The sequence below is a fragment of the Pagrus major genome, chromosome 13 (genome assembly GCF_040436345.1).
Source record: "Pagrus major chromosome 13, Pma_NU_1.0".
Lineage (NCBI taxonomy): Eukaryota > Metazoa > Chordata > Actinopteri > Spariformes > Sparidae > Pagrus > Pagrus major.
In genome coordinates, this window is record NC_133227.1 from 30,899,347 (window position 1) to 30,912,376 (window position 13,030).

The 13,030-nt window shown below is 42.0% G+C and overlaps 1 protein-coding gene across 2 annotated transcripts in view; it reads left to right on the forward strand.

Annotated features, from left to right (window-relative positions):
* The window catches only part of clip2 (CAP-GLY domain containing linker protein 2), a 39,310-nt gene extending 27,614 nt beyond the window's left edge, over window positions 1-11,696 (forward strand). For both annotated transcript variants that reach the window (XM_073480036.1, XM_073480037.1), the window contains 5 exons: window positions 2,199-2,355; window positions 6,498-6,657; window positions 7,609-7,797; window positions 8,691-8,754; window positions 8,839-11,696. In XM_073480036.1, the coding sequence (XP_073336137.1) occupies window positions 2,199-2,355; window positions 6,498-6,657; window positions 7,609-7,797; window positions 8,691-8,754; window positions 8,839-8,855 (587 nt within the window). In that variant the 3' untranslated portion in view covers window positions 8,856-11,696. The remainder of the gene's footprint in view (window positions 1-2,198; window positions 2,356-6,497; window positions 6,658-7,608; window positions 7,798-8,690; window positions 8,755-8,838) is intronic.
* Window positions 11,697-13,030: the final 1,334 nt, after the last annotated feature.

Consider the following 13,030-nt stretch of genomic DNA (forward strand, 5'->3'; position numbering starts at 1 on the left):
CCCAATCCAGTGAAAAATAAGAAAAACTCAGATATATTCATGTTCTCATCACTTCCTTCATCATTTAATGTTTTGGGAAAATATCTAATGTTTCCTTCTTCTCACTGGCTGTAACATTACTTTGATATATTTCAGTGGTTTTATTTAATAGATGATGTTTGTACTGTGTTGACTTCAGGGTTTTTCTGTCTGATACCTCCTGAGCCTGTTTTTAAAGCCACAGCTGGTAGTGGTTTGGTTTGTTGCAGACTGGATGATGTCACGTTGTTCCTCGGCTCAATACAAACATTATTTCACAATTTCTCACAAGTATTTAAATGAATCTATGTTGTAAATGATCTTCAGGGTTTGTTGGATGATCAGGACAAATGTCAGACGCTGGTGATGCTGATAATACACATTATTACACAGAGACTCACTAACATGATGCAGTTTAGCTCTGAGGGACGCACTCGATAAAGAAACTCCCTGACATGAGCGGGAGGTTTCCATGAGTCGGTGTGGACTGACCCTTTAGATAATCACCATCGTCAGTGAACGTCTGCTCAGCGCTCCTCTGCGTGTCGGGACTGCAGACTTCTCTTCACTTCCCAGCCGTCGCGCTGAGTTCACCGCTCGGTGGATCGTGTTCATCTTCACGTTACGTTCTTTGATCATCGCTGAGAAATCTGTCGACTCGCTGTCTTTTGAAAACTTAAAGTTCCAGCACATCAAAAGAGCCCAAAACACACGTCATGTAGTTCAGATAATCAGAGTGACACTCTTTGAAGAATAGATTGTGAATAATTTAAACAGAGAGAAGAACAATGGGAGGCACAAAGTGAAGAATAGTTTCATTAGTCTTCTCTGCTCGCTGCTTTTTAGAAAATAACATTTCACCGTTCCTGAGAGCTCATCGACCTGGTTCAAGTCGGGGCTTTCCTCCCTGTCTGAATCTACTTTATATAGTTTTTAGTATAAAGTTCAATCACTGTGTTTCCCGTCTTTGTGGAGTCTCGCTGAGCTGCAGGGCAGGAACAGTTCTCTTCCTAACGAGATTGCAGCTTCGGAGGAAACCACCTTGATTTAGCGAACTCAAGCTGCTGCAGATAAACTTTGAGATGCACAGAAGGAGAATGAAGCTTGTTAAAAATGTCTGTGTGCTGCCTGCTGAAGTTAGCATGCTAACCAGCTAACCCCGGCCTGTCCTTCTCCTAACAGCCCTCTGTAGCTCAGAGGTGATAGTCTGACAGCCCCGTAGTTTCAGCTGGAGATGTAAAAGCAGCCAGTTCACTCCTGAGTCTAACAAGTCAACAAAACTCACTAAATGTGAAGAAAGGAAATATTTTGACACCTATTTTGCTTCTAAACAGAAAAATACAACTGTACACCGTCTGAACTCAAGTTTCTCTCTTTGACTGAACTCAGACGATCTTAATCGCCTCGTTAACTCACCGTCAAACACACTTCATTCAAACTGGACACAAGCTGAACCACAGTCACCAGAACAGTGTTGGTCTGTCTCCACAGTCACCTCTGGTTCGGTCCAAATAAATCCTCAGTTCACAGAGTAAAGTGAAAATATTGTCCTGCTCAGAGCCGCTGTAAATCACCTCTGTACTGCGTCCCCCGTCTTCAGACTGACCTCCGTCCAGTCTGCGGTCCAGCTGAGCCCGGCTGCCTGTGGTGACTCCCACATCATCCAAGGGTTAAGGCAGACTCCAGTCAGCTAATAGGACCACTTAGCTACACGGCTAACTGTGCTAATTAGCTAATTGCAGCTGGTTATAGCCAAAGAAAGCTACAGGAGGTGTTATACTGAGCAGCAGGGGTCCGTTACTCTGCTGATATTCTGCCCATTTCTCACAAATCACACCTTTAATGATATATGACATATGATAAAGACATGTTCGGGTTTAAGATGAGGTAAAATGGACCGTTACTGATCCTCCGTACCTCCACCTTTGAAATGATAAACTTCTTAAATCAAGTTCTACTTCCTGGAGTACTTTTGAGCTCTCAGCCACGTCTCCTGGCCTTCATCAGAGGATGGATTTATGTAGAGGTATATGTGAATAAACATCTCATTAAGCACCAGTTATTACTGCTTCATAAGAGGAGTAAACACTCACAAACGGCCAAAAATATAATAATCTACATTATAAAACATGTGAAAGCTGAATATACAAAAACAACTGTCTTCTCTTCTCGTTCGTCAGCCCTGGAGGCCAAAGTTCGCTCCGGGGAGAAGAAAGTCGACGCTCTGGCCAAGGAGAAGCTGCGTGTGGAGGCGGAGCTGGAGGCCATGACCAAGAAGTCCCATGATGCCTCGGGGCAGCTGGTCCACATCAGCCAGGAGCTGCTGAAGAAAGAGAGGTATGAAGACGAGGCGGCATTGATTTTACAATCTGCCTCAGCACTCAGAGCCAGCTATTATATAAAAATACATCATTGTATCAATCAGTTACTGGACGGAGGGTCGGAGCCCTCAGGCTCAGCATCGATCTGATCGCACATGTTGTCCAGCTGCACAGTTTTATTTGTGGACTGGATAAAACCTGCACTGGTTGTTATCTTCACTCTCAGCAGCATGAACAGCAGGAGGTTTCTTCTCCTCCGCTGCAGTAAATAACTTGATGTTTCTTCTGAGATTCGTTCTCTTAATTGTTCGAGTTTCAGCAACTTGCTGCATTTAAACTTTTGAACGAGTTTAAATACAATTTTACCGTCCAGCTCGTGACCAACTCTCACTTTAATTTAAAAAAGGTTTCTGTCCCACAAGGGAAATTTGTTCTGTACATTTACAGCTTCGCAGTAAAAACAGACGAATGTAAAAGAGAAATATGAAGCAATTAACTGTACAAACACACTGAGCGCGAGGAGATGAGGAGACTTCGGCCTCTCGTCTCACAGCAGTAGACGGTGTTAACAGCCTCATTATGAATATTACACTGTTCATGTGATTACTTATTCATAGCAGCTGTAGGGCTCCTGTGTGCTGACGGTGACCTCAGAGGAAAATATCATGGATGCACAGTGGGGTCTAATGATGTGATCCATTAATGCTGAGGTGCTGCTGGATGAAGTCAAGAACTGGGAAACATCTTCAGTTACTTCAGGAGTGTTTTAAAAAACATTACATACATACATACATATATAACAGATATATATATAATAATATAATATATATGTTTCAGTGCTGGTTGATGGTGTTTTCACATTCATTCACTCATCAGAGTCAACAGGTCGACTGTCCTCAGAGGCAAAGGAGATTTAACACATCTCCTGCAGACTCATGACAGACGTCAGTACGAGAGGCAAGAGAGAAAAGGAAAACCTGGTGATCCGTTTTCTAAGTCTGATCGAGGTCGAGAAAGAAAAGTCAGGAAGTTCAAACAAAATGTGATGAAGCTGCTCTCTTGGAGGAAAAGAAAGTATTCATTGAGATCTATTTCTCTTCTTCTTTGTTTTATTTTATTTTCTATTCGTTTTCTCTCACGTGTTTGGGACTAAAGAACATGTGTGGAAAAATAATTTAAAAATAGTTTCTTAAATGTTTAATTTGTCTGTGAAACAGGTGAGAAAATAAAATGTTTGCCAGCCTCATTTTTTTTTGTAAGTTATGTTTTGTTCAGACACAGAGTGGAGTAGGGCGGGTCTCCGTAGTAACAGTGATGATGGACAGCCTCAAACGCGTGACCCTGACGAGGCCACAGGCTGAAACACGTCCAGTCGTTCTAAGTGTTGCTGGCGAGTTTTGACCTCTTTAGACTTTCCCTTCATGCACCAGACAGCCAGGTGAAGCCGGAAACACCTGCTCTGCTTCTGCCCCATCGATTATTACAACAGCAAACTCTTTCCTCACCTGGTGTACAGATGAAAGAAGCTCGAGATTAATCAGTCGCACTTCATTGATCTTTAATTTACTGACCTGCAGAAGTTTGACTGAAGCTGTTGGAAGATAAAATATAACCAGCTGAAGTTTCCTGGAAATGTTTTATAGAAATCAGCAGCTGTTTATTAACTGTTGTCCATGTTGAGGCACATCCAGTAATGTTGAGGTAATTATTGTGGTAATTTATAATATGTTGCTTGGTAATTACCACCTTCTTATTGTGACATGTTCAGACCTGTAAAATGAAGTGTCACCAGTTAATCCTGCAAGAACCAGAAAAGAAAATCATCCAGATTAAAAATAGAAACTGGATCAGGAGAATAGTCGTCCTCTCTCTCCTCTCAGGCCTTTAACATTAGTGATAATCAATAACACATTTTACACCTCGGTGATTTCCTTGAAACGATTGAAGAGTTTCAGTTTGTTGAAAACGTTTTCATCATAATTGTTCAGAAGCTCCGTACAGTCGGATTAAATTTTTCTCAGGTTTCGTCACTAAAAGTTTCACATTACAGGAACTCATTTGATCCGTTGTTGGTGTGAAAATGCAGCTTTGAGTTGACAGACTGAGTGTTTCTGCTCAGCTTTCTGTCAGCAGCTGCAGGTAATTAGTTTCTGTCTGTGGCTGATAGATCACACTTCTGTCGCTGAAGTGGCAGCTGCAGGAACAACCGGTGCAGCTCATTATTTTAAGGTAGTCCCACCTTTCCAGTGTGTAACTGCCAGCCTTGCACAAGCTGCCACCGGCCAGCACGTAACACTGGACCAGCGGACGGTAAACCAGAGGCCAGAGGCAGAGGCAGCAGAGACCTGTCCAACGTCCACCGCTCAGATTACACTCAGTTGATTCTGGCACAGTTTCACCTCCCAGGTTTGTTCTCGTTGCTGCAGCTCGAGCTGCCAAATCAGTAAAACTCTGATAATTGAGGTCATTATTTATCCAGCCGGGTGTAAAGAGAAGGTTGTAACGGTGTCGCTGCAGACGTGCAGAGCTTTATTAAACAGTCGCACAGTCACATTCAGACGGTGCACAGATGCTCGATGGTGTCACATTATTGACTTTCTTACATTTATGACAGTTATGATGTTAGTAACTGCTACAAGGCTCTAAAATAACAGCCTCTGGCTGAAGCAGAATATGTTTCTGTGTATTATCACAGCAGCAGCAATTATGTTGTATGCAATAAAAGTTGTGTATATACTGTAGATCAGTGTGAAGATCAGTGGGTGTCCCCTCGAGGTGGAGTTATTGGATGGAAGCATCGTCAGCTCCGTTAATGTTCCTGCTGCTAGTTCAGTCTGTGGCGAGCTTTAAGGACAACAGACAATTAGCAAAGGTTGATCTACTATCAGGTCACGTGGGTGAAGAGAGGATGATTTTTTTAGAAACAAACAGCGATGCAGTCACAGAGCACACAGGCTGTGGTGACTCAAGCTGGGTCATTTCATGCCTGAGGCACTGAAGGAGACAGTGGAGGAACATTTCTGCACTAAAATCTTAACAACCTGATGATATAAAGTCAGGCTCAGCCATCATCTCCTCCTGATGATATAAAGTCAGGCTCAGCCATCATCTCCTCCTGATGATATAAAGTCAGGCTCAGTCATCATCTCCTCCTGATGATATAAAGTCAGGCTCAGCCATCATCTCCTCCTGATGATATAAAGTCAGGCTCAGCCATCATCTCCTCCTGATGATATAAAGTCAGGCTCAGCCATCATCTCCTCCTGATGATATAAAGTCAGGCTCAGCCATCATCTCCTCCTGATGATATAAAGTCAGGCTCAGTCATCATCTCCTCCTGATGATATAAAGTCAGGCTCAGTCATCATCTCCTCCTGATGATATAAAGTCAGGCTCAGCCATCATCTCCTCCTGATGATATAAAGTCAGGCTCAGTCATCGTCTCCTCCTGATGATATAAAGTCAGGCTCAGTCATCATCTCATCTAAGTCTTCTGCTATCAGGGCAAAAGGGAAAAATCCACAAAGTAGATGATTTTTGACTTTATTTTTGGGTGAACTGCTCCTTTAAAAGCTGCAGTTCCTGATTTTTTGTCCACTTGGGGGCAGCAGACACAAGTTCTGACCATGATGTTGGTATATTAACTTCTTCTACATCTCTTTCATGTTACACATTCGATGCATTATTAATATAAACATATTTGTTAGAGCAGCTTGAAAATCATCTGTCCAGAGGGACATTATATATATATATATATATATATATATATATATATATATATATATATATATATATATATATATATATATACATATATATATATATATATATATATATATATACACATACATATGTATCACTATAACAGAGGGCAGAGGTTAAACCAGCTAACCTCTTAACATGTGGTGTGACTGATGTTAGTATGCAGGCAAACAGCCGGGAGTCACAGATTGTTTGACATGCACTGGGATGAGGCCGCCTCCACAAGCCCCACTGGTCAGACTGGATAACATATTATTCACATAATGAACTGGTATCTTTATAATGTGCTGATCTATGACTCATAGATCTTCTGTCTCATTGCTGTGTGTGGAGACGTCGAGTTCAGAGCGAGAAAAACACGTGTGGAAAATCGTTTCTTGTCTTTTTTATTCCCAGGAGCCTGAATGAGCTGAGGGTGCTACTGCTGGAGTCTCACCGTCACTCTCGGGACATGGAGAAAGACCTGAACCGAGAGGTGCACAAGGCCGAGTGGAAGGTGAAGGAGCAGAAGCTGCAGGAGGACATCAAGACGCTGCGCGAGAAGCTGCTTGTCCTGGTGAGAAGACTGTTAATCTGCAGTTTAAGACGTTTACTCTTGTTCTTTTCCAGTTTAATCCTCAGCAGGTCCTGTTTGCACCGAAGGCTTCACCCACACATCTGTTATCGGTTTACTGAGGAGAGATTTAAGTCAAGAAATCATTTTAGTTGAGAAAAAGAAAATATAAGTCAGACTGAACATCTTTTCTCAGCTGACGAGCTTCATAACTCGCTCCGTTTAACTAAATAAAATAAATCCTCCAGTTTCATATTGAATGGAGAAATAGTGATATTGTCTCTTAAACTCTCAGCAACAAGGACATTTCTTTTCCCAAACATGTCCAATTCCTTCAACCTACTTAACCTATGAAGCGTTACAATCATTGACTTTATATAAACATGGAAGACGTGACAGCCAGAACATCAAGAGAGGACAAGAGAAAGCTCAATCCTCCATTTCCCATAATGCAACTCGATAGCATCTATTTGTTTAACTGCCTGATAACACACAGCTAACACCAGTAACTTGAGACGCAGACTGCCCGTTAAACGTTCTCCACACTTTATGATTGGTTGGCCGGTCGGGGGGTTTCCTGGCTCCTAATGACAATTTATTTCCTTTAAAATACTTTAATGTTTCCACCAATCAACGTAATTTCTATCATTGTCGACTGAACCATAATTTCACTGCACTAACACATCATTTTATAGCTAGAATGGGCCCTTATCAGGATGATAGTCGGGGGATTCAGTGTTAAGCTGCACCATAAACTGCACAAAGTCATATTTCAGAGCTGGTTAGTCGACATTCACAGAGTCTATAAAAGCAGCTGTTGGTTCATATATTTTGTGTGCAGACGGAGCTGATCCCCGAGAGGAAATATAAATATGAAAATGTGTTAATCTCATATATTCTGGAGCATGATGTGAATAATTTAACTCTTATCCTCCTGCCTTGTTTGTGTTTCAGGGTCGTGAGCGTTCTTCACCCGACCACCGGCGGTACTCCATGCTGGACCCCTCGGCTCTGGACTCGGAGGTGAGCCGCCTCCGCCAGCGACTGCTCAGCACCGAGGACGCCCTGAGGAACGCCCTGGAGCACAACCAGCAGGTCGACCAGCTGGTCCAGGCCATGCGCCGGCATCCAGAGAAAAGCCCGGTAAGACTGAGAAGAAGCTGAACTTTCATAGATCTGAGTAGAAAAAACACAAAAGTTATTTTAGAGTCAGGAAGTTTAGAAAGAAGTAGATGTATCAGATTACTTAATGTAACAATGTAATTATTATAATGACGTGTTTGTGCTCTCTTAACCTGCTGATGTTTGTGAACACACTGTCTGTTTCATTGAACCAGTAACCACAACATCACCAGACTCCCTTAACAAATCACACAATTTTGAGTGTTGCTGCATGAAAACAAACTTTCTAACGTAGTGAAACTCTGTCTCTGACAGACTCTGAATCATTGTCTCCTTCTTGTAAATTCAGCATTAAATGAAAACAGTAAGTTGTGTGTTTCCTTGTAAAAAGTGTCAGTTTGTGGCAGCATGGCTGCACCAGCCTGTCTGCTTCTGTGTCTAAAGTGCTAAAGTCTGACCTGCCAACATTTAGCAGCTGTTTGAACACACTGTTTACACTGATTTCACCATTTACACTCAATTTATGAAAGAAGAAACATTTTATTGATCTAAACATGTCACATTTTACAGATACACTAAACAGTAACCAGTATAGGCGACTTCTTTGTCCCCAGACTCCCTTAACAAATGTGTCAGTTTAGTGAGTTGTTGAGTTGGAGACACTTTATAAACTGTGTGAAACTCTGTCTCTGACTGATTCTGACTTATTTGTTCCTTCTTGTGAATTCAGCAAATGTTCTTCATGAACTTCTTTCTGTCTTTGAGTAGAAACATGGAGTCTGTTTGTCTCAGTGAACCTGAGATCTGATCACAACTGGCTTGTTTCCCTTTACAGACCAAAGAGTGGTATCTATTTTCCAAAATGTCTAATGAATCTTATTATTTCTCTCTCGATGTGTTTTCATGTTTTTCAGGCTCATGGTGCAAACTCATCCAATGGGATTCACCACCAGGAGTCAGACATTCCTCCAGATGTTGGTATACTTTCTTTGTATTTGAACCATCATGGATGAGGAGATGTCACTGACGCCGTGTTAAGACGTCTGATTCTTTGTGTTTCAGGAACAACACTGATCTGAGCAGAAGAGATTAGACTGAACTGGACGTGCAGAGCTCCACCTTCTCCTGATCCTGCGACGGACGCCTGAGGAACATTTCAGTTTACAGTTAAAACCAAAACAGCGAATCTCTATCTCCAGTGAATTTATGTGTTTGTTGCAGAAAGCACCTATTAGCCAATCATGAAGACCGCTTAAAGTACTATAAAATATACACAGGAAACATGGACGGAGAGATATTATCGGTACAACTCCTGAGAACAAACAGTCGGCAACTTCTGAAGCTTTACTCTAGTTAGAAAGTTTGAATCTTCAAGTTGCCGGAAACTCTGTGACAATTCAGAACTTTGATCCGGCCGGCGGATGACGACGTGAAGAAGTGAAGAACTGGGTCTCAGTCGCTTACTTTGTTTTTTATTTATTACTTTTACTTTGCTCCTCAGCTTTGTTATAATCCTCCTGGCCAGTGAGACTCAGAGCAACGACGACACCGACTCTTTCATTTGTCACCTTAACACCTGAAGAGAGGACTGGTAACGCTCGTCACAGTCAGCTCTGTCCAGCGTTCACACTCCTGCTTTAGTGAACAGTGTAAGAAATAATTGTGGTTTACTTATTGGAAATGTTAAAAAGTAAAAACCCATGTGATAAAACACAAACAGAGGCCTGTGAAGAGGCTGTCTGTTCCCGACTCTGAAGGAAGAAGTGTAACTCAAACCGTTTACAGCAGTCTGGTTTCAGAGCTGAGGTCACGAAACACGTTTTGGACCAAACTTTACTGAAACACTAACGTTTCGACGTCAGCTGTGTCTTCATCGAGTCAAATAATCCAAAGACTCACATCCTCTTAAATAACCTCCAATCAGGACTGAATCCAGCGCAGGCTGGAAGACAGGAAGTGAAAACCACAATGACAGAGAGATTCACACTCTGAGGCCTGGTCCAAACACACACGAGTAGTTTTTAAATGATGGGGTTTTAAAATGAAGAAATAATCTCCGTCCACACCTGAAGACACAGATCACATGACCGTTCATGTACACGAGTACCAGTTTATACAGGAAGCAGAGTAAACACTGTGGTTGGCTGCGTGAACTAGTGTTTGTTGTATTAGTGTCAGGTATCAGGGCTGGTACCGAGGCGGCGGGTCAGAGAGGCAGTTTGCCTCTGTCTCATTATCAACGTCCATTTGTGTCTCTAATATAGACACTATAACTAAAATACACACAGTATCATAACTCATATACGTGTGATGCTACACACACTGATGAGACCTGATCAGGACGTGAACGTGTGTGTGTCCACGTCCTCCTTTCCAAAAGTCTGTTTCTGAATCTGATCTTCACGCTGGAAGGAGTTTTTCTAGAAGCTCCACTTTCAGTGACCCACAGTCTGTTAACGTGAACAGAAGGTGAAAGCACAGGAAATATACTGCGTCTTCAGAAATACATGTGTGCATGTGGACGGCCTGATTTAAGAGGATGTGAGTCTCTGTGTTGTTTAACTCTGATGAAGATGCACAAAGACCTGAATCCACGAGCTCCAGAAAATCTTGTACCTTATTTCTGAAGTCTTTCTGTCCCGAACACTATTTCTTTCACCAGAATACTACAAGATACTCTTCTTCTGCTTCAAACCTCACGTACAGCCGCGATGATACTGAAAAATAACCATCTTAGACACTCACAATCATTTGTTTCTGTCTTTGTCATCGGTGAAGAAACCTGTGAACCACTCCGTGCTGTCTGACTGTCATCACGAACAGACTGAAGCACTCTTGAAGCGTCCTCAATAAAAGAAATCACTCTGATCGTTTCAGGGTTACGTTCTGGTCTTCATGTAGGCAGTCAGGCACAAAAGGTAGCCTCGATAAAAAAGGTGGAGGTGGTGGATTCACAACACGGAGCAGAGTGTTGTTGTTCCCTCAGGCATCCTTTGACTTCATATCACACTTATATAACAGCTGATTATCAAAATACGTTTCGTTTTTGTATATTTAGTTTAACACTTACTGCTACTCTGATTACTCGCAGTGTAATTTGAGGAAAACCGTCATTTCTTTTCTGTTTTCTCAGTAAAACAAAGCAGCAGAAAGACGAGAACGAGACAAAAGAAGCAAATTGTGCAGAGTTAGAAAAAGAGAGGGTCACAGGAGGAGTCTGGCCTCAGTGTGAATAACAAGACGAGAGTCGTGTGATTCACACAAACAAACAACCACAGGATCAGAAGCGAGCGCGAAACAGCAGAAACATATAAGGAGGTGAACGCTGCCGGACGTGTTGCAACACGAACACACACTTCTGTTACACAACAACTATTTACCTGAATGTTTAAGTCGTTTACATGATTTAACCACCAGTCCTCTCTTCAGGTGTCTAATGTGGCCGATCTCCTAAAAAAGTAGTCCCTTGTAGACATTGCACATCCTTCTAGGACTTCATATTAACGAGCCCTGAGGTCTGAGATCTGTTCATAGAGTGAATATAGTGAAGTATCTTAAACACACGTCTCACTCTGGCTGTTTTATTTAACAGTGTCAGTCCAGTATTAATTCGTTCTGTGTGACCTTCGGTTCGGTACTGAAGGGCCACAGGAGCTACAACCCAAACTATGGATGTAAGATGTTTGTTTCAACATCTGGATTTAATTTGAAAACATGTATAGAATTTATACTGTAAGTCTTCCAGTTATTGTTTGATCCGTCTGTCGGCTAGAAGCTCAGAGATCCTGTTTGCAGTTATGAGTTGCTGTTGCTTTACAGGAGACGCGACGCAGAGCGCTCGGCTAAATTTCACATTGGATCTTGTACATGGACTTTTGAGCTGGAGGGCTCAGACCCTTTGGATTATTGCTGCAATGGTTTCGGAGATTGAGTCATTAAATATTAACAATGTGTGTTCGGCCTGCTGGTGTTTTTATTTCACACTCCTTCAAACTTCTGTCACCTTCTGTTTGTTTCTGAGGGCGAAGCTCAGCAGATATTAAGGTGTGTGTCCACAGAGCGGAGTCAGGTTTCAACACACACACACACACACACACACACACACACACACACACACACACACACAGATGAAATAAGTCCTGTTGTAAATCATAAACTCGTCTCAGGCAAATATTTGTTGCATGTGGACCAGACGAGGACGATGAGATCGATGACGAGGAGGAGGCTCCTCGGTGTGCAGAACGAGCTCCTCGATGCTGAAGATGAAACATTCAGACTTTTCTGCATGTTTATTTACAATCTTTGGATTTCTCGGCTCCAGATTTATCACGCTGACTCGCTGGTCTCAGTAAATGTCAGGTCTTATCCACACGTCCCAGTTGTTTGCCAGAGGGCAGACTGGTTCTGCTGGTGACATTTGAATAAATAAGTGATTACTTACATGCAGAAGCAGAAACGTGCAGGAAGAAATGTAATTTTAGCTGAAACAGAGTTTGACTTATTATTTCTTTGTGGTTTGGAGGTAAATGTGTGCAAACGTAAATGAAACAGACCAGATTTAGTGTAAATGTGCTGAGTCTAATGCTTCTGTTTCGAACATGAAACATACAGATCCAGATTATTCTTTTCAGTCTTCATCATTTATGACATCAAGTGACTCTTCAGGGTTACGTTTGTGTCTTTACGTGAGCAGCCGAGCACGACAAGATGTCTTCACACAAGAAAGAGCTGCTGCAGTGCTGCAGTGTGAGCTGGAGGTTCAACACAGTTAAACTGAGTCTCTCCTGGTGGTCTGTGGGTACATGAGAGCATGAACATGAACATCAACTGACCAGAACACAGTGATCGTGGATTATATTCATGTTCACGCTCCAGATTCAAAACCTCTTTTAGTATTAAATCATTTTTTATTTTTTTCTTCATTTATGAAGTCAGTTAGAAACCAGACTGTCATCAGCATCATGTTTCAGAGCTCTTACAGCAAATAATCAATAATGATAATCAATATTTTTACAGCGTTACATTCAGTCTTTACGTAAATTAAATTTAGTTTAACTTAAAGGAAAAGTTACACTAATTTACCCCGAACCTCGAATATTAAAGGAACAGTTCTCCCAAAAAGTCAGTAACCAGTGACCAGTAACCAGTAATCAGTGACCAGTAACCAGTAACCAGTGACCAATAACCAGTAACCAGTGACCAGTAATCAGTAACCAGTGACCAATAACCAGTAACCAGTGAACAGTAACCAGTA